This window comes from Numenius arquata, chromosome Z (assembly GCF_964106895.1).
Source record: "Numenius arquata chromosome Z, bNumArq3.hap1.1, whole genome shotgun sequence".
NCBI classification, from domain to species: Eukaryota; Metazoa; Chordata; class Aves; order Charadriiformes; family Scolopacidae; genus Numenius; species Numenius arquata.
Genome location: NC_133616.1, coordinates 85300621 through 85328339, shown reverse-complemented (window position 1 = coordinate 85328339; position 27719 = coordinate 85300621). Strand labels below are relative to the sequence as shown.

The 27719-nt window shown below is 45.7% G+C and overlaps 1 protein-coding gene across 1 annotated transcript in view; it reads right to left on the bottom strand.

Annotated features, from left to right (window-relative positions):
• ZCCHC7 (zinc finger CCHC-type containing 7) overlaps positions 1-27719 on the bottom strand; it is a 109591-nt gene that overhangs the window by 17464 nt on the left and 64408 nt on the right. The window contains exons 2-5 of the mRNA XM_074166693.1: positions 20415-20458; positions 19131-19256; positions 18442-18612; positions 7439-7474 (exon numbers count right to left, since the gene is read on the bottom strand). Of these exons, the coding sequence (XP_074022794.1) occupies positions 7439-7474; positions 18442-18612; positions 19131-19256; positions 20415-20458 (377 nt within the window). The remainder of the gene's footprint in view (positions 1-7438; positions 7475-18441; positions 18613-19130; positions 19257-20414; positions 20459-27719) is intronic.

Genomic DNA, 27719 nt, shown 5'->3' with positions numbered 1-27719 from the left:
GGGAAATCTCATTCTGGCTCGAAAATTCTATTTTCCTTATTTGGATGGTTAACATTTAAAATAGTAAAAATTATTTAAATAATCATATAGTTTCACTTTTTCACACTAAAGGATAGGGAAGTGAAAATTTGTACCAAATCTGAAAGCACCAAAGAAAAGATCATCTCAGTCCTTTGGCTTGAGAGCAGAGCAGTTAGGCATACGACGGGGAGACATTTGAGCAGTGACTCTTACCATGATTATCCTGTTTTCTGTTTAATTAACCACATACCCAACAACGTTGGTGTAGCACAACAATGGGTGTGAGGGCAGATATGGCATGTGCGGGGTGGAGGGGGGTGCACAGGGCCTTTTTTGGGGCGAGAACTCCTGCCCAGGGGTCTGCATGGGGGGGAGCAGCTCTCCCCGCTGGCACAGCACTCGGAGGTGTCACACACCCCACAGGCGCCTTCCTGGGCACCCAGAGGCCAGCCAACCGCAGATTTAAACATTCAAAATACTAAAATATAGTAATTTCCACCCCCTGCTCTTCTCTCCTTTCCCATGTAAAGGCAGGGTCAAAGGGTATCGCTTTACCAGAAAACCGAGTTCCTCAAATAACAGGAATGGGCGTACTGAAGTCAGGTGTCCTCCGAAGGATGCCACTTCTCAAAGACACACGCTTTGAGGGGGTTATTTGGAACCCCAAAGTCAGAGCAATGGAGAGCCAGTCAGCCAAGCTTTCTGTTTGCCCCCAGTCCCAGACTGCTTCCAGAAATGTATCCCCCCAGCCCCCCGATTTCCTGCTTCCAGAAATGCATCAATACGCAATTTCTGGCCGAGGCGTAATCAGTCTTTCGCCCTCAGTTCAGAAGCACCAAGTATGTGATTTTCTGGGGGGGCAGGTGATGCCGGGGAGAGCAGGGAAAGTCCCTGCCACGCTCACAGCAGGGAGGGGAGCCGCAGCCCACGGGGGTCACGGAGCCCACCCAAACCCTCCCCTCGGGGGGTGCGGGCTCTGCGTGTTTCGGGTCCATCCCGGCGGAGGCAGGGTAAGGACCACAACCCGTGTGTGGGACGGGCACCGAGCGGGGACCCGTCCTGCAGCAGAGGCACTGGACACCCTCCCTCCGCCCCAGGACGGGCAGCGCCAGCGCAGGGACCTTCTGGCATCTCACAGATAAACTGCTCTCAACTTTCTGCTTCAACTCCGCCGGCACACAAACACCCCTAATTATTCAGTACTCGCTACCGGCACGGGGGATTAGTTAAAACCCAACATTTTCATGAAAAGGAAAGCTCTATACAGAGTTCAGAGTAAATAGTTTGCAACTATTTTTTGTAGGTGTTACATATATATATATATATATATATAAAGTTATTGTGGCTACGTCTTTTTCCTGTAATATTTTAAATACAGTTTTAAAGTAAAAATTGGGGAAGAACCCTGTCTAGCATGCTTTCGTACCGAAAGTGATAGCATGTGCTTTGTACTCACACTTATTTCAGGACCTGAAATTCTGCTTTCTGTAAAAAAATAGCAGAAAGAGTACCGTCTTTTGTGAAATTTGATCTCTTTGCAACAGAAACAAATCTTGGGTTTAGGTCTCCGACAGCCTCAAAAATACCTGAAACCTGAAATAATGTGGGACACATTATAATTATTGGGGGAAATAAACAGACAGTGAAATAAAGCCCACAAGAGGCTCTGGGCAGCACGGAAACCACCTCTGGCACCCGTGTGTCCACCAGAACGGCGGTGCAGGGAAGGCATTCCCGAGGCATCACTGTCACGGAGCGGTGGGACTTGGGGCTGAGCAACGCCAACAGATAATTTAAAGGCAAAATATCTGCCAGTTGTGGTCCAAGACCGGCCCTACCTCCTCCCCTGGCCGAAGAGGCCAGCACGCATTTCCAGAGAATGGAGAATCTGGAGCCCAGGCCCCCAAAGGCACCTTTCCCCATCGTGGGGACAGGGTCACGCTCCAGGTGCTGGTGTTTCCCCAGCCTCGGCGGGAGGCAGAGACATCCTCGCCCTAAATTCACGTCCCCAGGAATTTTGGGGTTGCCTCCCCTGGGAAACATCCCACCGAATATCCTGCTACTGATGTGCTGACACACGAGGGCCTGCGCTGTGATTCCAGAACAGGCAAAACCACACCATCTATTGCACAAAGTGGTATTTTTACTAGAGTTAATAAAATCAAGCTCAAAGCACCTGGAGAGAGACTGGCCAAGCGGTGACACACTGAACAGGGACCCGACGATGAGGTGGTGGCAGCCGTCCACCGGGCCACGTCCCGGCAGCTCCGCAGCCCCATCCCCGCGTGGGGACGCCGGGCTCCATCTGCCCCCGAAAACACCTCCAACCCCGTCCCTCACCGCACAAACCCCCGAGCTGCTCTGGAGACCAAACACTCTTGCCCTCAACCTTAAATGTTTTTTTTTTTGGCAGAGTCACACTTTAAATTTTCTCTTTCTGAAAGTCACATTTTCAAGGACACAAACGGACTTTAAGCAAGACTGCTTATGCTTTCATTTCAGAAAAAAAGTGGCAGGCCAAGAGGATTTTTAATAATGCACACAAAGAAATCCGAGCGCAAAATTTAAGCACAAAAGGTGCATTGTCCCTTCATGTCTTTTACACACAGAGGCCAAAACCAGCCAATTCCTGGTTCACCTTCTTTTATGTAAGTGGATTAAAAGTAAGATTAACAAACTGTCAAAAAGCATGTTAAATGATAGCTCCTGCTAGTTAAAAATTCTGATGGTTCTAAAACTCTGTTGGTGGCCATCTTGGCCAAGGAGCTTTAATATAAATGAGAGTGGTGAAGGCAAGGGATGGGAGAAGGAGTCCCGCAGCCCGAGCAGTACCGGGGGGGAAGAGGTTATTAAAAATGAGCAGTCTCTACAGAAAGAAAACACCTAATTGGAGCGGGATTTCTGTTCTCATGTATGCATCTGTACTGACAAACACACTAAAAAAATAAATATTGCGCTCTCTCCCCTTTTTGGGGAGGGAATGTCACCCCTCGGTAGACGTTTGCTGAAGGAGACACTAACAAATTCCCCTTTGACTGTAGCACCCGCACCCTGGCTGCATTCACACTCCCTCTGTGTGGCAGGGGAGCAGCAGGGCAGAAGCAGGTGCTGCCGCAGGTACCCCCCTTTGTCTGGCAATGCCGCCGTGGCCACCGGCAGGTCCTGCTGCCCCTGCCGGGGGGCTGGGCAGCTCTGGGGGGGACATGGATGGGGGGACGCAGCTTCGCGCCCGGCACAAAACACAGGTCGCTCTGCCCTGGAAATAGATTTCCTCTTTATTCTCCGCCGATGTCGCCTGTTGGGTGGAAATGCGGCAGCTCACACAACGCCTGCCCCCAGTTCCTCGGGCCACGGGACAGCGGAGGGACAGGAGCGGGTCCCTGGGCCAGTTCGGGTGCCGCGGGCAAAGGGTCCCTTCCACGCGTGGTGTCCCCACAAAGGCCAGCCCCATTCCGCTGCAGCCCCCGCTGCCGGCAGACCCCCTGTCTGGGGAGAAGGGCCGAGCCCCGGGGAACACACCGACCCTGCAGCCAGCCCCCGTCCCCGGGGTGTCCCGGTGCCCGTCCCCCGACACTGTACATGGACCCGATGAAGTGGGAGCTGCCAGCGGATGCGCAGGGAGCCATCGGACAGCAGACCAAACTCGGGCAGATGAGATTGCATTTTTCTTAAAATATACTGCAAAACTGAACCAAATGAATCAAACCCATAATGTGTCTGAATCTCACAAGTTTTTCCACTCCTTTCCTTTTTGTAACTAGAGGGCTATAGACTGGCCTCCACTTGAGGACAAAATATTCCATAAATGCCTCTACCTTCACAGCTGGAATCTGAAATGACCAGAGGACGGGAATGAGAAAGAGCCAAGCGTTCTGGGGACGCAAGCGCTCTGCCATGGGCACCCCCAGTATCCTTGGGACACGGGAAAACGGGGTGCGATGGCACATCCTTTGGAGCACAGACCGAATTTTCCTGGGTTTTGGAGCATTTAGAAAGACAAAATTGTAAACTAAGCGTCCTCATAATCTAGAACAAAGAGCTTTGCAAGGCCTTCCAATACCTCGTCTGTGAAAAAATTACACGTATTATTATTTACACTGCAGTGAGCTATGATCAAAACTGTTTATCCCGGGTCTGCACATGAAGTCCTCGTGTTACTATTTGAATTGATAATAACAGCTTTGATAAACATAAGCGGGTATCAAAACCGGCCTATTTATTGCAAATAGATACCTATATGAAGCAAAACCTAAAATATGTTTTGACAAATGTAATTTCCCTCCTCTGATACAGGAGAAATACATAGAGAGCAGACACAATGAAAATGATTTGTAAAAGTTTTAAATCACCATCTTAAAGAGGTTATTAAATATTATTTTAAACCTCAGTGGGAATTGGATTGTTCTGCTGACTTTGATTGGTTTTTTGCAGAATAATTTTAGTTAACAGAGTTGAAAGAACAAGTTTAAAGAAACTAACTTCATCCAGTTATAAAGCTTTGATTATCATAGAGCCTTTAAATTTAAGCTTCATTGAATACAATATGATAATCTTTTTTCCATCAAAAGGTAAATTAAAATATTCCGCTTATAATCCTTTTTGCCATTTCAACTACTTGTGAGACTTCTTGCACTGGCAGTCTATTTTGGTTGGAATAAGACATTTCTGCCCATATAACAAATTATTTGTAATGTGCCAAAATTTGTCACCACAGCTAATGTAAACAAAAACCCACCACCATCCATAACAGCAGAATGGTTTTATTATTTAGTCATTGTTCTAGTCAATCCCCGTTTCTGTGCAGCGGCTACCAGGAGTCAATAGATGGCAGTCCATCTCTTAGGAAAGAGCCAGATAATGAATAAAATCACCAAAGCTTCACAAAAGAGAAAGGTGGAAGGCTGTGTGGTTTTCCACAAGCATTCACAGTAATTAACTAAGAATACTTTATAGAATGCAAAACATTTAGACAAACTTTGTCATGGCTGTTTCAAAGCAATGTTATAAAAATGGTCTTTTATTACAAACCCAAATGCCTTGTTTTATTTGTGCTTACAAGTACCTGCATGTGTGACACTTGTGATCAATTTACCAAAATCAATTTAAATCTAGTGATTCTATCCACAGCGAAAGCACAGGAAAAACTCACCGTGGCCTCAGTCTGTTTGCTAAAAATCAGGCACAGCGACAGTGACAACCACAACAGTATTTATTTTAAACTTCTATTATTTTTCTTTTAACAGTTATCCTGCTTGTACAGAAATATTTATTCTAACCTAGGAAAATTATAAACTAATTTCTATACTTGAATACTACTATGCTGATATGAGAGTAAAAGATCCCAGCATTTTAGTTACTTTTCTATATATATATAAAATATACATTATTCCTACAGAAGTTTTGATTCTTGTGAGAACACTATTTACTTCTGTTCTGCCTTGGGTGCAAAAGAGAATATTTAAATGGAATAATAAAAGCTGAGACTCGTACATTTAAACAATTTTGATAATGCAGTTTACTGAGGTATAACTTACTTTAAATATCAAGCATGTCTTTTACCACACAAATTTTCAAATTGCAGGCTTTATCTGGCTACTAATGTCAAAGTGAGTCTTCCCAGCCAAAAAATGGAGACGTGCAAAGCATTTCCCACATATCAGAAATCTGGATTATTTGCAGATAATTCGAAGTTCACGGCAAAATAAAAAATTATTTATCAGTAGCCAGGGCCTGACTCAATGCCAATTTATCTGCGCGTGCCCACATTTCAAAATGTCCCTAAAATGCACTAAGCATTTCCAAATGGGTGCTTTTAATAATACATTTGTATTCATAACTACTACATTTTCTAACAAGAGCTTGTTTTGACAAACGTCAGCTTTATACTAAGTAAAATGTAAATTCAGAACAGTTTCTACAAAATTCACAGATATAATTTTCTACCTCAGACACCTCAAATTCTGCCCCAGTAACCATCAGGGCAGGTTTAAGCTCCCCCACACTTTTATACAAAAATAAATATTTTCTAAGTGTTGACTGCAACTCACTTTTAGAGGAATTTTCAATGGCAAGCAAGACTGAAATCAATTAAATCTTAAACCTCAGTAAAAAATAGAACCCAACATATTACTACATCTATTATACCTATCTGGTTATTAGATTCTAAATATCATAAACATAAACACCCTTAGGGATTATAATGAAAGACAGTATTTACCTTCTTCCTTCATGCAATTTTAAAAAAGCAAACAAAAATACTCAGTGAATACACCTTTTACTCATAATGTTGTTTTTTTTAAAGTCCATACCAATTCTGTTTAAAATAAAAGCAAATGCTTAGAGAAGGTGCAGGATTTCCAAAATAGATCTTTGTTTTAAAATCATTATGCAGAAAAAACAGGCAAGACGTTTTAAGCACAGATTTCCCTCATCATTGAATTTAGAACCAAAAACAGAAAAAAGAGCATTCCACTGCCATGAAGACGTGGAAGCAACAAATTATAAAGCACATCCTATTTATTGCTCAAAAGAAAAAGCCCACACCAAAGACCCATAGAGAAAAGTAGTGGACAAACTTTTCCACTGTGTTCTGAGCAGACAGCAGTGATTAATTATCTGCAGCAGCTAAATACGTATGAGGCTGATATGGACAGCAATGACAGCAAAGATTTAGATTAACAGCAAAAATCCTAGTCTTTAAAGGTGTTTTTATGTATAATAATTTTATAAATTAATATATTGAAGATTTGGGATACCAATCCATTGAAAATTGTTTTAGCCAGTTAAATATTGTTCCAGGTATCAGTATTAGCCAAATCTGAATGCATTTTGTTTTATTTTTATCTCTATTTTACATATGAGGAAAAACCTTAAGTAATACAGTGGTGCAGTTCACAAAGTTTTATTTTCTTGTTTCAACGATTAAAGATCAACTAATGCAGGCCAAAGAAGAAGTTATAGCTATAGCCTTGCCAATTAGAAATTATCTGCAAAAGTTTGTAAAGTGTATTTCTCAAATTAACATCTACACTCTAGCAGAGATTTATTTTACTCATTTAAAAAGAAAGCTTTGTCACACACAGTGATTAATTATCAGCATCTGGGATATCTGAGATGGGATTATTGCTTCTGCTATGCATTTCAACTTAAAATTTAACCCTCTTTATACGTGTAAATGTAGTCACTGAGAGGAGAGAGTGCTGCAAGGCACTTGTTTAATGATTACAGTATTAAAACGAAATCATAAGTTCTAAAGATGTTTAAAAAATAGTGTTTCATTGCATTCTTCAGTTCAAAAACTCTTCAGATGTTTATTATCTTCTCGCCAAAGATGCTTGTCTATATTTTATGGTCAGCAGTTCACAGAAGAGTAAATAGGTTGGGTGTAGAAGAAAATAAAAAAGGTGTTTCTACTTACTGTTAGGTGATACTGCCTCCATATTTCTGGGCAAGCCTGGAAAATAAAAATATTGATCAGCTAGGAGCATGAAACAAGGTGCTTTACAGCCTGTTGGTTTTGGCATAACACAGTATCCACCGGTGTCGGTCACAGGAAAATAAGAAGCTTAACTGAAAGGGTCTGCATTTCAGCTTCAAAAACCTGGCTAGACAGTTTAATTGAATTTTACACTGGTTTAACACACTCCCTGCCATTGTCAGAAAGCCAGTAACAGTTTTCTCTCACCCCTTCTTCTCTGAAGGTTAGAAGTTTGGGAGACTAACGTGCTCTTAACTCTAATAAGAATTAATACTGAAAAACTTGCAGAAACAAGCAGAAATGAATTTAAATTCTAAATTTTCTGACATCTTAAATTTACATAACGTTTTGGAAATTAAGTCACAATGTACCTTCCTTTCATGTAGGAACAGAAATATTTTAGTATTTTTGTACATATCTCTATCCTAATCAAAATATAATTGTTACATGTAATAATCCTCAGTAGCCTGATGTCAGATGAGTTGTAAACAAGAACCATAACAGATTGCTTTAATGTTTCTATTTTTACAATGGCTTGCTGGACTTTTTTTAAATTGTTTTTTTATTTTATTTTATTTTTTTAAAACTTGCCAGACTTGCACAAAAAATTCTAAATGCAGCCCATTGTAAAAAAATTTACAGAGCAGATTTTTGAATCCCAGCAGTAACACAATAGACCTGAGGAATACATAAAAAACAGGAAAGAGGAAAATGTGGATCTTCTTCTTTAAACAAAATCAGAATGTTTTAACGATCACTGAGACAGAGGTTACTCTCTCAAGGGTTCTTAATATTTTTACAAAATTTACAACATTTCTGCCTTCTCCTATGACCCCCACGCCATAGAGATGCAGAAATAGTGGTATTTCGTCTGTTAGCCATTTTAGTGTTTAAGAGAGCGTGCATACAGCTACTTCAATAGAGGTCTTTCACTTCTCTTTAAAACATTTACCCTTTTATTAAAATAGCTCCTTAATCATTTGAACAATTAGCAATTTGGTTTGCCAATCTCAATTTTCAGTATTTTAAGAAGAAATATTAGTTATTCTGTGGCTTCTACATAATATGCTGTAGCTCTAATTTCAAACATTGAAGCCTCATGACTACTTGCAAATGAGTACTATTAACATTTCTTTAGATTTCGAATAAATTTTTCTCTCATGCCTAAATTCTTGCCTTCTTTTTTTCTGACAATGCATGTTAATTAAAAAAACCCCACCCAACAACCAATATTAGCAACTGAATCTCTCAAAAAATAACCCAAGTTTCTGACGGTCACCCCATGGCATACACAGTATGTTTTTCCCGGATGTGATGGAAATTATATTATTTATTATTCATTCCGTCAGTAACACAATTTTCTGGAGAAAAATCTACAATCTGTTCTGTGTAATGGCTCGACATTGCTCCTCTTACTCAAATACGCCATGTAAATATTTGAGTTTTATATTAATATTTCTATAAAGGAAATGTGTGAAGTGCATCACACATTTCTAACAGGAACAGACCACGACGCCTGACAGTTTGAGCGCGCCGGAGCCGTCTTCCAGTGCAGACAAAAGGATTTTCCTCCTTCGCTAACTTACGGGGGATTCAGAGGCGCGATATATAAACACTCTCTGGCGTATAAAAACACCGTACCAGAGACCCTGCCTTCCCTCTCAAACCGGCAAGAGGCTTCAGCCGTACAGGAGACCTTTGCTGGCTTCGCGCAGGGGTAGCAGACAGTTATTTATACATTAGTTCTGGATAGTTTTCGATTACCACAGTGTCCCCAGACTAATATGGTTGAAAAATCGCAATCAATGAGTTGTCACATACTGGCAAAACGCCACTCTGTGATATGACCTTTACTCACACAGCAGCTATTTAATAATAATTAAAAAAAATTACTTTATTTTTGAATACTAGTTGAGTTGGGTTTTTTTTTCACTCTGGACACAAAGACATCCCTTGCAGCGAAAACCCGTAACTCGGAGTAGGGATGGGCAGTTGGCAAAGCTCTTGCCACAACACGGGGAGGGGGACGGTCCCCACCCCTCAGCGCTGATACCCAGCGGCAGATTTTATCATCATTGTCTTTAAGGGTGTTTTAAGGCTGTGGGAAAAGTTAAGGGAGGTAGGAAGAAGGTGGCCAGGGGAAATTGGCCAAGCATATTTCTTCATTCAGATGGTGATTCAGTGCAATACTTTTGGCCTTCACAATGATCACTTACCAACTTTGGGAGTTGAATACAATAGTGCAAAACGGATGCCTGGCTAAACAACAGCTTTTTAGAAGTGATGCTTTTAACTAGGAGTCCTATTACCTTGCATCAGCTCGGAGTTATTGTCTGTATCTTCTATCACGGAACGACAAAAAATATAATTAACAATTACTACTGAATACTGGCTTCTCAAATGAAGCAAAGAGGTTTGCCATGGAAGAGAGCATAACCAAATACAACAACCACCGAGCCCGTGATCTTTCTTATTTATTTAAAAGTACTTAACCATGAATGGCCCTCATTTAAAGAAAAGCCCTTGTGGTATACAAGTACGATGGCAGTGTGATGAACTACATTAAAATAAAATTGCATTTATTTCCTGCCCCAGTGGTCTGACCTTACCAGCATTTAGATGTACCAGCACAAAAGCTGCCAGCGCCCCTGGCCGCGGGAAGCGCAGGCGAGGAGGCTGCCCCACACCTTTCCCCACCGCCGCCCACCTTTTGCCACACACAACTGATGGGCAATTAATTGTACAAAATCTGTTCTGTCCCCCCCCTTCCCCCCCCCACCCCCCCCAGTCTGCTGTTTTTTGTTGCGGCCCACATTTGTTTAATTTGGAAGGGCGATTATCCGGACCCAAGCCCGCTCCGGCTGAGGCTGCCACACCAGATGAATCCAGGCTGGATCCTGCGCATTTTGACCCGTATTGAATTTTATCAGGTGCTAATTATTGTTTTACCAGAACAACGGCTTAATGCATCTGTTGTTTAATTCCCACTTCCCTATTCTCAAACGTGAACATCAAAGAAAATAAAACACTCAATCTCCAACAGCCCCTGACAGCAGACCAGGACTCGAGTGCTCAATAGACAAGGCCCTTGCCACCAGTTCTCATATTTCCACAACAATGAGCAAACACAAAAACAGCACTAAGCGGCCTTTCCTCCTTTCCGCTCCCTTGGCCGGTGTCTGCCCTGCGCGGCGCGGGCCGCGGCGGCCCTGCTGGGAGCGGGCCGGGGCGAGGATTAGCCTCGCTAACATGCGGGCGCTCGCCCACGGCCAGCAGAAGCCCCGCTACTGTATTTGGCGTATGAATAACCAAAATGCACGCGCTGACAGGAGACCGGGACGGGCCTGCGGCTCCCCGGGAGAAAATGTAGCTGTGATGAGTGACAGGGCTTTCAGGAAATATGTTCACAATCACAGACAGTGAAGGCCATGACCTAGATCGTTTAAGAGCTTGTCTTGTCAAATTATCAAAAGCTTCTTCCTCTCTGAATAAAGAGTGACATAAGTGAGTGTCAGAAAGCTGCAGGCTGACAAGCCAAGCATACAATAACAGCATGCACGTCACATACTTGCCGAACACCGCCACGGCTAGCGGCAAATCTTAATGAGAGCGCGGCTGGCCCAGGAGACTTGGGTCCCTGCTGGCACAGCTACTCATCTCGCAAAAATCCTTCAGCTCCAAGTCAGTTATGGTCTGACACGACGACTACAATTACTAAACACAACTTTTTAACAGAATCCTCTAGTGCTTTGTCAAAGCGGCGGCTGCTAGGAGCTGCCCCGCCGCAAGCCACCACAATAAAACAAAAGATTTGCCAAAACACACACTTTTCATCACCTCCGCATGGGAACTGCTGCGGAAAACACACAATGCCTCCCTTCAGAACCACTCCCGCGCGAGCAGATGTCAAGACCTCTCCCCGGCGCAGACGGCTGCCGCGGCGCGGGCCGAGGTAGTCAACCGCCGGCGCCGGGCAGGCTCCCGGCAACACCGCCTGACGCCTACCCTTCAGCGGACACGGCCTGACTGCGGGCGTGGAAACGGGGCAGGAAGGGCAAACCCCGCGCTGTGAGGGCCACTGGCGCAGCCCCGCGGATCTCCCTCTGCCACCAGCCACACCCCGGCCCACGGAGGCCATGTCCCCACGGCAAGCACCGAAAACGACAAAGGCGGAAGGAAATCTCCTGGGAGAGAGGCGGCCAACGGTGGTTGAGGTGTGAGGAGGAGTCCCTGGGAAGGAGCGCTGGGTGCAGGGTGCCTGGGTGTGCAGACATGGAGGCCTCTCCCTTCACGCCCCGGGGCCAGCGGGGCTGAGAGCGCGGGGCCCTGGGCTCTGCTGGCTGCGGCTCTGGGATGAGCTGGGGCCAGTCACTGGGCACCGCAGGCCGGTGCTCCCTGAGCACACAGGGAGACCACGTCCCATCACCTCTGCCTCCCCCCTGCCTCATCATCCTCTTTGTGAAGTTCTTTTCCCCGCCTGGCAGGAGACAGGCCCCATGACACCCTCCCGACCACCACCCAGCCTGCCAAGGCAGGACGATGGCGGCACGGGGCTCTCAGCTCGTACAGAGAGAAGTATATATACGTACATGCGGATATCCTCATTCCTAGGAACACACAGCGCTGGAGGAGATGGACGTGCTCTTTCCATATGGGACAAACAGCCACCCCTGAAACGTCTGAACACCTCTGCTCTCTGCTCCGCCAAGATCTTCCCCAGGAGAGCACATGCGGATGAGCTCCTTCCAACACCCCTCCATCTAAGGAGACTCCATACATTCTCTGGGCTGTTTCAGGGGAAGTGACAGACCTAACAGATAGTCAATGTATTTTCCTGAAAATTGAGCATTTCTCAAATCAAACTAGGCAAAGTGCCTTGAGCTGCCTCGTGTTCACTTCTGGACGAAGGCATGACCATGGAGAGTCGCTCTGGGACAGACTGGGCACAGGAGCTTCTTCTGCATCCTTCATGCACAGCAAAAGCGAGTGAACTTTCTGGGAAAGACAAATTAAAACTTTTCTTGAGCATCCCAAGTATTTGGTAACAACTAAAAAGAAATCAGGGAATATATTAGTCTTTTCCCCAAGACTGTATTAAGATCTGCTGCATGAAGGCTGCAACAGTGTTTGCAGAGTGTTCTGGGGAACTCTGGGGAACGCTGGACTCCTCCTGCCCCAGGCTCAGAGCAGAACCTGAGGCTGGCCCGTGGACAGCAGACACTGCCCCACAGGCAGCCCAACCACAGAACCATCACCGTAGCTGGGCTCGGTGAGATGCCTTCAGGCTTCCTGTGCAGGACTCCTAATTCTTTACAGAAAGTAATTAGCAGAGGCACAGAAATATGGACCTGTTATGATCAGCTTACATCGCCATGGTCTCTAACTGCGGCCATCAGGCGATGCCTCACGGAGCTTAAAAACGGAGCAAGCACACATCCCTTCCCTAACGCTCCTCCACACTCATCTGCTGAAGCTCAGTGACTGCACGAGCTGGATAAAGTTTCTGTGTGTTCGATAACCTTCCATGGATTTCTCTTCCATGAACTGGTCCCGTCTCCTCTGGAAGCAGAGCAGACCTCTTGCACCCCTCAGTAAGGAGCCTCATGGGTCTGCTGCCTATTGCACCAGGAGTCACCTCCTGTCTCTTCTGAACCCACCTCCTGCTCCCTTCCTCACATGCCCCCTAACTCTTGTACTGGAAGAAATGACGAACAATTGATCGTTAAACAGTGTCTCCCATCATGGATGATTTTGAAGCTCTTTTCAGATTCTTCCCTCTGTCCTCTGGCTTCCAGGCCGAAGAGTTGTACCCGTGCTGAAGGACACACAAGAGAGGGACCAAAGTTGCACCAAAGCGTCCGTTGTTTTCCTGTCAATTCCTAATGTTTCACCTGCTTTTTTTTTTTCACAGCTTTTGAACACTGAACTGATTTTTTTGGGGGACTGTATCTCATAACTCTAAAATTTGAGTCCTGAATGGTCATGGTAAGCTCAGAGCCCATCAATCCACATGCAAAGATGGGATTATTTTTCCCTGGCTATTTTACTTTACATTTATTGCCACCCAAGTTCATCTGCCATTTTATTGTGCTCTCCCTCTGTTTCTTACAGTCCTTCGGCAGTACTTCACAGTTGGCTCACAGCACTGACACTCTAAATAATTCAGTCTTCTCAGCAAATCTTGTCGCCCTATTGTTCACCCTTTTCCATGTCACACTAGCATATCCTACCTTTATCCTCTTATTCCATGCCTGTTTAGTTTCCTTAAAAGCTTTTGGTCAGGAACTTTGTCAAATGCCTTTTGGAAATCGTAGACTATGTCAACTGGATCATGTTTGCACACATGCTTGTCGACCTTCTCCTTTGAAGAACTCCAGAGATTTCCGAGAAGTGGGATTTTCTTCACAAAAGCAATCTTGAATCCCCCCACGTATATCATATTTATATATCCATCCCAACATGCCGCTGCTACTGCGTTTTCTGGCAGTTTGCTTGGTGTTCACGTTGGGCTGGTAGGTCTGGCAGCCCAGCTCTCCCCGGCACCCATCTAAAGGATTGTCGCTGCATTTGCCACTTGGCTTCCAGCCGGACACAAAGCAAAGGGTTACACACTGCCATCCTGATGCGGGTATTCACCTCCCAGTCCCTCCGCAGCTTGTGGGTAACCGTTACCCAGCTCCGGTGGTGAGTCAGTGTCCGCAGGTTAGCAGTAACCCCGACATTGTCTTCCATTTCAGAGGGGCTCTCTGACTCCCTCCACACCACAAAGTCAGATTTCAGTGTGGGAGCATCCCCGGTTTCTCCCACTGTGAACGCCGGATGCCAAAACACTGTATTTAGGTTGTTAGCAATGGCCTTATCTTGGCTGCGCGTTCCTTTCACACCTTGATCATCTGTTGGCCTCACAGGCTCCTTGCTCTGATGTGAAGAACGATTTACTGTTGGTTTTGATTCCTTTGTGAAATGGCCCTTGAACTCTTTTTAGCCTCATTTCTGCACTTTCACATTTACTCTGGCCAGAGCTCACCATCCTTTCTGCTCTTTTCATTTGCATACACTCACCAGGTTTGGCAGGACACCCTCTTGCTTTTCGCAGCTTCTCTGACCCTGCTCTGCCCCGCAGCCTCCCTGTCCACTGCAGTTCTGCCGAGCCGCCCTCTCCCCTTCCCAGGACGGGACAGGAGCTGGCTCCCACTCCCCAGCGCTCGCTTCGCGGGCGCCGCACGCCCGTCCTGCAGAAACGCGGAGAACTGCCCCAAAGTCCCAAAGACAAACCCTTCCCTTTTAAGGTGGACCTAAATGAGCAACCAAAATACATGCTGTGATGTTCCTTATAATCCACACAACTCTGGTAGGATTTAAATTGTGGGATGATAGAGGACTCATAGTTTTTTAAAAAAAAGAAAATTACTTTACGAGAACTGGCTTAATAAAATGTGTAAAATAGAAAAGGTGGCAAGAGACACAAAGAAAAGTTACTTAAGGTTACAGTTCTAACTGCTTACCAGAAAGGGGTGCAGAAATACGCCATTCTTTAAAGAAATGGCACTGTGCACACATGAGCTATGAGCAAAAGTGCAGCTGGAAGAGGAAGGTCAAATTTAAATGTCTAACATTCAAATACCAAAAGAAATACTGAGCCCAGTCCCTAGAAAGCAGGTGAAGGGACGTCTCTCGTGTCCAACTGCTGAAACACGGGGTAAATCCTCCCACCGAAAGGCAATTATTCTGTGATTCGGTGGTAAGGGGATTGCGCATGATGACAGAGGTTACGGAACAAAAGCTTTGCCAGGCAGAAGAGTTATTCGGATAAACTTCTGTTTTCAGGGAAAGGGAGGAGAACGACGTCCCAGGTTCTCTCTCATTCTTTGACCAAATGCATGAAACAAAAGTAGGGAGGACACATTTAGAAAGAGATTAAAATATTTCTGAATTTCGAAAAAACCCAATGTTTAGGGGAATCAAACAGAAGTATTTGAAAGACAAACATTTAAGCCATATTTTTAGACAGAAAATGAAGTAGAAATGTGTGCTGATGTTATCACAGCTTGCCTTTTATCTTCACCTTTTTGTACTTAATTTGAGAAAAAAAATAATATAAAAGGTTAATTACTATGTACAAGACTGGATTTCTGGGACATAATAATAATATGGTAAAACCATAATAATATCACACAAGGTTAAAAAAAGATAAAATACTTAATCGTTTTAATTTCCATCTGTGTTTTATTTTAGTAGATCCTATCAAACTCAAAGGCCTTCGAACTACTTCTGTCTGTCTCTTCAGACCTCACAGCACCGACAAGCCACAGGGAAACTAAAGAAAGGACACAGTAAGTCTTCTACCTGTACTTGTGAAACATGAGGACAAATCTTCATGTTACAGTCATACCTGAACCACTTACTAAATGGAATTGTGTCCTACTGTCTATTAAACTTGAAAATTTTGCTTGTTTTGCCAATCTCTTTTATTCTTCTACCAAAGTTCCAATTGCTATAGCATTTAGCACTTAAGTCCAATTGCTATAGCATTTAGTCTTAAGAATATTAAAGAATGCTTTTGTATAACAGTCTCCTTCAGAGGTGGAACATTCATGCCAAAATAGTTCATCCTGCACTGAAACTTGACATGAAATTGCTCCTGCAGGAAGCAAAAATTTTAAAACCAGTGGTGTGTAGCTTTAAGGTACACCATACTTAAAAAATAAGCCAAAAGTTCCTGGTTTGTAAATTCTCTGAGTTGTTCCAAAAAAAGTCTGCTTATATATATATATATAAAAAATTATTTTTTTTTTTTAAGTACTGATAAAAGCTTTACTTAGGCTACATGATGTTCGTAATAACTGTAAAGGCTCCTGCTCAAAACGTTTAGGTTTCTTTCAGAGCAGGCAGTGGTGGTCCTTGACATTGTGTTCCTCACATCCAGGGTTCCTGGCAATTGGTGTAGAACTGACCCAGCCTACTGTGCGGTGTCACAGAATCACAGGATAGTTTGGGTGGGAAGGGACCTTAAAGCCCCCCCAGTGCCACCCCCTGCCCTGGGCAGGGACACCTCCCACCACACCAGGTTGCTCCAAGCCCCCTCCAACCTGGCCTTGAACCCCTCCAGGGATGGGGCAGCCACAGCTTCTCTGGGCAACCTGGGCCAGGCTCTCACCACCCTCACAGCAAAGAAGTTCTTCCCCAGATCTCATCTCAATCTCCCCTCTTTCAGTGTCAAACCCTTCCCCCTCCTCCTGTTGCTACCTGCCCTGGTGTACAGCCTCTCTCCATTTACTAACTTTCACCACCAGTAACAACAGCTTTGTGCAGGCTGTCAAGAGCAAAAACAGTTTCTGCCTGTTTCAAAATACGTTCAGAAGAACTGAAGAAATATTTTTAAGACAGGAGACCCTGCACTGAAGGGTGTGTTTCCATCACAGTGCTGTTTAAATGATAAAAGTTCTGAGAAAAGAAGTCTCAGCCAAATGAAGTCCATGACCTTCCCTCCCACCTACTTTTGGGAGCAGAGGACACCCTGTATCTGGATGCCCTTTAACACTCCTCAGTAACCTTACAGTACCTGAACATTTTTGGTATTTCCATACCTAGTTTTGTGCCAAAGTCACTCATTCCTTTATCCAAGACAGCTTTGAATGCTCAGTAAAATCTAACAGCAGAAAGTGTGTATTTCATGGGGCCCCCATCTCCCTGTAAAATAAATGGAACCCCTTCCCCCGTTGTGCTGCTCCACCTGAAAGAAGCAGTTAAGCATCTGGTGGGAAATAAGCTGAACATTCAACCTTTTAGGAGAGGAGCTTCCATGCTCCCCCCAGAGAGAGGCACTTGTGTCTGAATACAGGTGCAGGATCGCTAACGCCTCTGAAACACTGCTTTGTTAGGTAGGGTAGGGAGATGATTATTTGCAGTAAATACTTTTTTCTCCCCAGTGTTTGTGACACAGCAGCAGCAGAACACAGTATGAATGAGGAATCAGAGTGACTGGCAACAGGACCAGCGTCCACCCAGCCTAGAGCCACGCTGGTATAAGTAGAAAAAGTTGAGGTTTGATTAATAATAGTGAAGATGGAAAACATCAGTGCAGTTCTCCTGGGGTTAAGGCAACACATTGGTACGTTCCAGATGTTAAATGTTTCTATCAGTATTCTTCTCTTAATGGTAGAGCACACAATTTTGCAACTGTTCCACTACTTTACAAACTCTCTTACACTGTATATGTGATGGGCCTGTCCATAGGGATACAGAGGTGGAGAGACAATTAATTTCATCATTATCTTTCTTCTTGCATGTTCATAAATAATAGAGGACTCTACTGAAAAGTGGGCAGAAACTAAGCTAAGGTGTGTGAGTATGGTTGTAGAGCTGCTTCCTTGTAAGCTGATGTCAGATGAAACTTTTATTCACCTATACGTCAGTAAGAAATAAATGGTACCATCTCCATTTTGTTCCTAAAGTACATTTGTAATGTAAAATGTAGCACAGTTATCAATGCCCCTCAAACCCATTCACACATTGGTTTAAACTTTTAATATTTTCATTGATGAGTATGTGATCACAGTGGAAAAAACACGTCTCTGGAACTCTCGGAGCATCACAGCATTCTTTGCCTCTGGACAGCAGGCTTGCAGCACACCACGTCTCCTAAGTCCAACCTCCCTACACCTTCCGTTCAACACAAACAAGGCTGTTTCTCACCACCCAACTAAACCAGACAGAACCAAACCAAAGAGTGTTTACAACGCCCCAGTTTGTCTTTGAACCACTCCTCATTAAGACTGTGATACTGCTCGATAATGACTAACTACAATATTTTCATAAGCTTATACAAGTATGCACTATATAAAATTAAAGAAAACATGAGATGACTCCGTTTGTCGCAAATTCAATGTCTGACAGATACAAAGCCAGTAACGACTGAGCTCTTTGCCGTGGGCAATACTCACATCAGCGTAATGTCCCTTCATGTCGCAGCGATTGCAGTGTTTATTCCAGTAGGCTCTCTCCAGACATTCCCTGAAGTAGTGCCCGGGCAAACAGCAGTTCAAGCAGAACCGTGCTGGGCAGCTGTTCTGTAGGTGCCCTTGTCCTGCACACAGGCTGCAGGGGGGAACTTTCTGTGGGGAAATAAAAAAAGAATTATGTCAAGTGAGAATATTTCAACAGATTAAAGGAAATGATAAAAAAGTCCAAAGACGAAATGAAGAAGAAACCACCCCAAATAAATGTCTGCTGCTTACTAGGAACTGCAGAGATTATAAATCAATAAAAGCAATGACCTTCGCAAAACAGCCAGCTAATTTTAAGTAGTGATGTGGTGGGCTGGCCCTTGCTGGACACCAGGTCCCACCACGCCGCTCTATTGCTCCCCTCTCAGCAGGGCCACGGCGGGGCTGCGGAAGAGTGGCCAGTGACCACCTACCGGTGACTAAACAGTCACTAGAAGTGACGGGCTACCAGTGAGGGCTCTCGGGGGAAAGCGCACTCGGTGCCCGCCGGGCCCAGCACAGGGGGAGTGACCCTGGGCAAGCTGTGCTTCGGCCCTCAGCAGCCTCCCATGAGGTAATAAACCACGGAAGCACAAAACAGCACTAGAAACAGCTGCCTCTACTGGCAACCGAAGCGTCGCACTTGCCTTTGGAGTGGGGCAGTTCTTGGAGAGGTGGCCCCGTCTCCCGCAGCTCCTGCAGGTCACGTTTTTGTCGGGGGTGTAGTATCGCAGGCTGCTGTGCCGCACGCTGGCGTAGTTGGAGATCTGTGCCTGCCGAGACAAGGAGCGAAAAACGGACTTATTGTTTGGGATTCTGTGGTTCAGGGTTTGTTAGAGCTGGGAATTTGTAAAGGTCCCTGCTGGCAGGTTCAGTCAGAAATCTAAGTTTTTACAAGTTCAATCTACACATCCAGGTTTGAAGTGGATAATTGTGTTATGGAGAAACCTGCACAGTCTACAAGAAAAATATTGTCTCCTTCAAACTTCCACTTTGGGTCATTCTTTTTTTGCTGTTTAAAATTGCAGTTATGAAGTTATGCTTTCTCTTGATTAGTCAAGACACTTTTACTCACTATGCTATTTCATGATGAACTGGAATTTTTCCCAGAACAGAAATATAACTAACATTAATTGCAAATGCAAGTTAACGCATCCCCCTGCACACATGAAGGGAACCTTCTTGGACAATGCACAATGCTACACAAGTCTAGACCAAATCTGCAATTTGCAATTGTAAAGAAAGATTTAAAAAGGAAAAGGAATAAGAAAGGGAAGAACAACTCTTTCTCTCTCAGTGACCTCACACATGCTTTCTGTGCAGGCAGAAAAAACTGAAAATCCTATCTTCAACCTTATTGCTTAGTAAACCACTATTTTTAAAAACTGAAATAAAATGTTGGACAACTGAATGGAAGAGGTACAAAAATACCATTTCTCTTCAGGGAAAGAGTTTGTTCATGTCACCCAAGTGTGTGAGCTTTACTGAGCCTTGGCATGAGAAACCGGAGGAGTCGGACCTCAGGGCCGAAGCTCTCCTGATGCCACCACATCCAGTGCTCCAGGTCCCAGCCCAACCACACCGACTCCCCAGCCCCGCCAACACAGAGGGCTCACGGTGCCGCTGCTGGGAGTGGGGTTTGGCTGCCACAACACAACCAGGGGTCTCTGAAGAGATGGGGCCAGCGCAGCCGAGTTCCTCCCCACGGGGTCTGCGGAGCAGCTCCGGTTCCTGGCATCCGCTTCCCGCCCCGCTGGGACCCGAACCTCTTCCCACAGCAGCAGAGCCAGCCTCCGCCTGCCCTCGGGAGGACACTCCTGAGGATGACCCACAAAACTACAGGTGGACTCTTCAATCCCATTTATCTTGCTCTGCTTGCTAATAAACATAAAAAATAAAGAATTATGGAACAATTTGATTGTTTGTGTTACCTCTAAGTCTTTATTACAGATGGACCAGTCCACATCAACTTCTCCTGAAAAACAGAAATAAAATGAATTATACTTAATTTATATGAATATTTTTCCTATAATATATTCAACATTGTGATTACTGCACTTATTGAAACTGGTAATAGACTCTGAATGTACCAAAGCAGAGAAACTACTTCTGTCTCCAGCAGAGGAAAGCCTTCAACCCGCTCGGCACCAGGCACCTCGGGATCAGCACAACTCCAACCGCTGGGTGGCTTTATTTGACACCACCCTCTCCTCCTGCCCCCGGGGGACGAATTCAGGCAAGGATTTACTCTCTTCCAAAGCTTCCAGTCCCAGCCCTGGGAGGATGCCCCACCGGAGCCCAGGGTGGGAGTGCAGGAACAAAAAGTTAACGCACAGCATAAAATACACTTTTCCTCCTTGCGAATTGGCAAGACCTGTGTTTTCAGCACTGCTTTCTGGCTGCTGCATGCCAAAGCGGCTGTATGCATACCCACAGCATAACTGAGACTGAGAGCTGAGTAACTCTGTTCCAAAACAGGGCTTGGTAATGTGCAGTAAATCAGGGCGACACACTGCATTATCAGCTGTCACACCATAACCTCCTCACACACAGCCTCTGGGCTGGCAGAAGTAAAAAGAAAACATCAAAAAGGAAGTAAAAGGCAATAAGCTAAAAGAACAGGGATGCAGTTACAGCTGTTTAAAAATTCTGCATGTTGACTCTGCTCGCTTCTCTCCCGCACAGACAGCTGAACCTCCACAGCATCCTTCCCATCATTAAAGCAGGATCCATGTCAGTGGAGGCACTCACCTCACCTACACTTTCACAGTAACCGTTACAACTTGTGTGTAAATTAATCCTGTGTGTTTGCAGACTTTTTAATGCAAAGTGCTTCATCCTGCCCCCACTCCAAATCTGAAGCACCTACACGTGCTATTATCAGAAAACACAACAACAAATTCAGTGAAACATCCAGATTTACAAATGTTAAAAATACAACAAAAATTTATCCAACTGATTCTGATTGTACTACACATTTCCAATAAAAGGCAGATGACTAGAAATTAAAATTATACCGTCTATAGTATCATGTCTAACCGCCCGTTTACTGAAGAAGTCTGTGATTTCAGGGGAGGTACCCGGTAGCAGGGACGTCGCTCGGACACACAGAGCTGCTTCAGAGCATCGTACCCGCCTGCGGCTGTTCTCCACCCAAAGTCGGGACATTACTCCCTGCTCTGATCGCAGCGGCACTCTGAAACGTTTCCAACACTCACTAACAGCGGAAACGCTAACGACCGCCACGGAAACCTTACTGGCGGATTCAGTGGCCTGTCTGTAAAGCCAGGGGCTTTACAGGTGCTGTGTCCCAGCTGAGCCGTGGCTCCGGCACCGCCGCAGCTCGAACACAAGTGTCCAGGGGATCCTTCCCCCCAGGACCAGGTCCCCACCAAGGGACCCCACCACGGGAGGAGGACCATGTCCTGGAGAGGGCTCCTGGCAGAGGGGACAGACGGGACTGCATCGCCTCAGCTCTCCCCGGGTAGCCCAAGGGAAAAGCAGGCCCTTCGGAGTCTAGTCGTTAAAAGTAAAGAAAGGCAGTGACATATCTCAGTGCGTTATTTATTACTGGGAAGCCAGTTAAGGAAATTCATTCATAAAGGAAAAGACATTTGTAATTCAAAACTCTGCCCTGGCAATCAGCACCGAGCGCCGCGTCTCACAGAAATGCACATGCAGAATGGCTGACGGCTTACAGACCAAAATTACCAGCAAATTAACTCCTGTTAATCATCAGGCACATCCTTCCTGAGGACAAACCAACCAAGTTTCTCTTCTTCACTGTCAAAATCCCCTGCTTCACAGGGGAAAACCATGATACAATGATTCAAATATTCCTCATACTAGAAACTAAAACTGCTCAAATCAGAAAATAAATACAAGAGCTTTAATGCTGAATGAAATGTTACAACAGTAACGAGACAGTTCTCCTTACTAAATCCGTTTGGTGACCTAGAAGTTAAGTCTAACTCACAACAGAAAAGCGTAAGGATTTATTTTTCACGCAGAACGCGTTCTTCAGACTGAAATACGTGGGAAGAGCTGTGCTTCTGCCAACAACTGGAAATCTGCCTTTGGGGATGCACAAAAAATCTGCAACGATTTTTCTCATTGACCACAGCACTTTGTCTGGCACCAAATCACGAAATAAACCACAAAACTCGGCTGGAGTTGACAGACGCCTCCCCCGCCCCGCTTTTGGTTTGCTGAATTGGGTGAAGTACCTTGTCCGGGGCCACCCGCAGCCCCCGGCGCTGCGGGCTCCTGCGAGGGGCGTTCTGGCCGCCCCACCGCCTCCGCCAGCCCCCCCGGGCCGATGGAGGCTGCTCTGTGCCACGCTCTCCCGCTCGGCAGCACCCAAACCCCCCGATTCCTCCCTCAGCGCTGGGAGGGGGGTGGCTGTGGAGGAGGGTGGCTGATCTGGGGGGGACCCCAGCCCTCCCAGCACCCACACGGGACGCTCGCCCGCCCACGGCCCCCGGCAGCCCCGGCCCCCGTCCGGCAGCGGGAGGCAGATTTTGGGTCAAAGCGCAGACATGAAACACGGATGGGAATTGCTGCAGGTCCCCGTGTTCAGCAAAGGCTGCTGCAACGGAGCCGGCGTCTCCCAGGGCTGCGTTAGAGCTTCCCACCCGTTTCAGACACACGCACCCCGAGGGGGGTTTCTGCCCCAAGGAAGGGGGCTGTGAGTGTCTTCACTCCTCACGGCTCCTCAGGAGTGAGAACACCGCTCAGATGATCCCTGACAAGACTCCCCTCTGCCTCTGCGGAGAAGCTGCAGACGTAAAACTTACGCTATTACAGGGTCCTGTGAGTTCTCACAGTGTATTAATAAAATCCTCCCAGAACACCTTCAACACATTTGTGCTTTTATTCTGTCTCATCTTCATTTGTTAAAAGTGATCTCCTTTTAAAGATTAATTTCTATTCTTCAACTAAAAAAATACAGCTGACTGCCATATGAACTTCTTGTGTTTATACTTCAAAAAAACAGTTTTGTCAAATTGTAGAAGAGAGGAGAAAGGAAAGAAGAGGCCAGAAAAAATGACAGACAGGATGCAAAATATATACTGTTGAGAGGAAAATGGAAGCTCTGTGCAAGGTTCTTCTTTTATAAAGTGTCACACTTTGGCTGTCCTGTGCCCCTGTACAATGCGATGAATGGTAAGCAACAGCTTTGCCTTTATTTAAAGAAAAATTTTGAAAGATCATTGAGATTCACATGTATCCCTCCACCAGCATGAAAATGTAAATTTGGGAGCAGGGCTCACGGCGAGGGCAGATTTAGGAGCAGTGTTCAATGTGCATTCAAGCCTTCCCTCTTTCATTCCAGAAAGGGAGAGGAGGGGAGGAGGGAGGACAGGACCCGCCGTCAAGACCCCAAATTGCCTGGAGGAACAATCCCTTTCCACTGAACAAAAAACTGCCTCAGAATAAACAATAAACTGTTCAGAAGGTCTCCCTGTGGCCGTGCCACCGGGACCCCTCGGCCGGGCACCGCCACGCACCCAGCCGGACCCCGCCAACAATCGCAGGTGTATCTCGCTGGCCGCAGCCACGGCAGAACCCGTCCCGTCCCGTCCCCTCTGCGGAGGGAGGCTCGTTCCCTGCTTCATCCCACAGCACAGAGAAACCACGGAGCCTGGACATTCAGCCTTGGAAATAAAACACTCTATTTTCCAGAAAGGGAAGGCAAGTGGTGCCCACCCCCCCCATTCCCCCGTTGGAATATCAGTGCAGACCTCTGTTTTATTTAGTTTACTTTATGATCAATTCACTGGAACAGGCTGCTTCAGGCTCTGACGGTACCATGTGTGGCCTGAAGGGCAAATATGTTTCAAAGCTGGGCTTTAAAAATTGGATTTTGACTGCTAATTAATATAGCACATTACAGAATAGAGAACCCTAATTACATTCTACTGTAAGACCTCTGTGGCAAGGGCTGTTTCAGACGTATCTCTGAACGATATTCCACGTCAGGACTCAGCTTCTGGCTGCTACTGGAGTAGCAAGTAAGATTTAAAAATTATAAGCTTTAAAACCCTAAAAATTGTCTAGACTGTAAGAATTTCACATTGTGACATTTTCCGTATATCTGGAAATTCCTGTTTATGTTTGAACCGAAGTGATTCAAGCCTTACTGTGATGCCGTTTGCTGTGGCAAGTGTTGCATTTCTCGTGTTCCAGTGGCCCCTGCTCCAGAACACAAGGAATGGACGCGGGAAGTGGCACCAGCCCAGCACTGTCCCACAGAATCCCAGACCCCCCCATCAGACTTTGCCGAGCACAGAAATGGGGGTTTCTCTGCGCGAGGTTGCACTGTACGTCCCCCTCTTCTGGCGAGGTGCATTCCAAGTACCCATGTGTGTATATATATATATATATATATATACACACAGGGGTGTGTGTCTATGTACACACAGTTGTGTGTCACCAGAAGGTTTTGAAGGGAGCGATGCCTGCCCTGCAGCCCCCAAGACGAGCTGTGACCGAACCGGAGCCTTCCTCCTCCTGCTGCCCGAGGTTGCGCAGGTGAAGGGGGCTCTGCGGCCGAGGGGGGGTCCTCTCCCACCGACCCCTCTCCCCGTCACCCACCACCCCAATTAACCCCTGCGCAGAGGAATAGGATTGACTGACGGGTTTTTCTTAAGACACTTCCAGCGATTTCACAACTTTGCTTTGACGAGGAAAAGGTGGTTTACTTAAAAACAATGGATTACATGTCAGTATCTCTTCAGGGCAACTTTAAAAGAGATCCATGAACTCCCTCAGAGAAAGCAGTCGATGGAGTCATTGACAGATGCTCAATTTGAGAAATTTTCTCATGGCAAGGGAAGACTCTCCTGCCTCTCCCCTTGATATTAAAAAAAAAAATATATATGCATGCAGTAATATACATATTTTTTGCTAGTGAGAAAATACCTGCAATACTTTATTTTTAGTGACCCTTATATGACCCAGCGTGATGTTTTTGAAAAGCATCACAAAACCGGAAAGACAACAGTGAACAAACAATGAATCCCAACCCGTTTTGAGACGGATTGATTTGTGGGAAGCTGACTGAAGCAAAGGCAGCGTAGGCCAAAAGCGGATCAGAGTTTAAAAAGAAAAAACCCCACGCTTCTGAACAGCCCTGCATAAGTGAAAAAAACCATCCAAGACCTATAAAAGTAACTTTAAGCAAACTCAAGCAGCCATTGCCCATGGAAGAAAGACTCAACCGTCGCTGCCAGAGAGGAAAAGCCTGGGGGCCGGGGGCTCCGAGGTGGTCCCTACAGTCCCCGGGCAGGGTGATGCTCGGGGCCGCGGCAGAGCCAGAGCTGCGGCTTCCGACGAGGCTCCGGGGTCGCCGGGTTTAATACAGGTGAATCAGGAGCGTTCCACCGAGCAGCGAGGCGCATTTCTGATTTCCGGAAAGCAGGCACTAAGGGACACAGGAATCACCCAGGTGTCCGCACACGCTGCCCCCTCCCCGCCATGGCCGGGCCCCCCCTGCGGCCTCTCCCCGCGGGGCCGAGCTGCTCACAGCTTCTCCACGGGCAGACCCTGCCCTCCCGGCCCCGCTGCGCCTCGGCTGCGCCAGCTACGCCGGAATAAAAACCTGCGGCGAAAAAAGCACAAGACCGGTCTGTAGATCGCATTCTGGAGGAATATGTACACTATAAAATTGCTGAAGTGCACAGACACATGTTAGAACACAAATACGTGGTGTGCCTTTTCCATTATCTAAGTTTGCATAATTTTCTGTCTGTTTTTTGTCTGATGCGACAAACGCTGCTTCCTTTCCTCTTGACCACTGCTACCAATGCTAATTCACAAAACTCCGCGGCTCATGATTTTCAAAGCTTAGCGCAACATTTGCAGAACAAAGTAGGTTTTTCTCTCTTTTTGGTGGGTACAAGTATGGGGACCACAGGAACAGTTAAATTCATGGCATGGTTGGTCTACCACACAGTCGGGGGAATTCTTTAAATAGAGCCTGTCACTCTCTTTGCCCATCAATGGGATTTCCTTCTCAAACTGCTGATTCGTTCAGGTACACAACAGAGGAAATTTCAGTTAACCTTTGTTTCACCCCGGGGAAAAATCTGTCTGAAAAGTATAAAATGAATAGATTAAAAAAAAAAAAGGCAAAAAAGAAAGAAAAGCTGCAGGGTTATTCTTTCTAGTGTTCACAGCAGTCAAAGTTAAACAGAGAGAAGGGGGCAAACATGAACATTTTATTCCCACCAGAGAATAAGGTATAATATATGATTTAGAAATTCCATTGTCTATACTGTGATTTCTAATTTAGAGAAGGAAAGACTGAACACAAATCTATTGTTCTCATCGGGTGCATCAAGAATTCACTTTTTGACTATTTCCTATATGACTGAAAAAGGAATAACAGGTTACCCTGAAGAGAAAGCCTTTTTAGCTATTTGATTAAGTTGTCTTAAATACCTTTTAGATTCCAGCAATCCTTGGTGAAGAGAAAAATAATAAACGCTAACTCAGAATCACATGTGAAAAAATGCACCCAGAGAGAAAATCAGAAGTACAGTCATAAAATAATGGGAAGTTTCAGGACAGATTACTGCCAAAAAGCGCTTTGGACTATTCTAAGTTATTAATAAAAAAAAATAATAATCCTGTTTCGAGATACAACTATAATTTCAAAGTGGGAATAATAATTTTCCTTTTCTGGTGCTATTCACCTGACGCCAGGCCTGCAGAATTCACGCCGGGGTGGAGGTGGACGTTGCCGTAAGCCCCCCCCAGCCGAGGGCAGGTCTGCGCCCCGAGCTCCGGGGGAAGCCACGCTCCGGAATTTCTTACGGGATGGACGGAATGCCAGGCGCTGATGCTATGGTACCCACTTCCATGCCACCAAGACCACGTCCATGTGGAGGTGATCGTTTTGTCAGGGGCGAGGCAGGACTTCATGGAGGGAGGCTGTGAGAGAAGCCTGAGGCTTTGCAGCTGCACCACCACACGGACCTTCACCTCTTCATAGCCCATCCAGAGTGGAATCCATTGTAGTTATCAATATTAGTGTCCATAAGCCCAACCAACGCGTACCCTTTGTTCTGATGGTCTGTACAGGCTCCCACACACAGCCGGGTAAAATGGCAGGCAGTTAACGGCCGTGCCTGGCGCCTGCAGAGCACCGCTCCTTCACTTCTCAAGTGAAAATCTAGTGCTGCATCTTGGGAACCCATTGTGGCAACACATTGCATCTTTTCCCACCAATA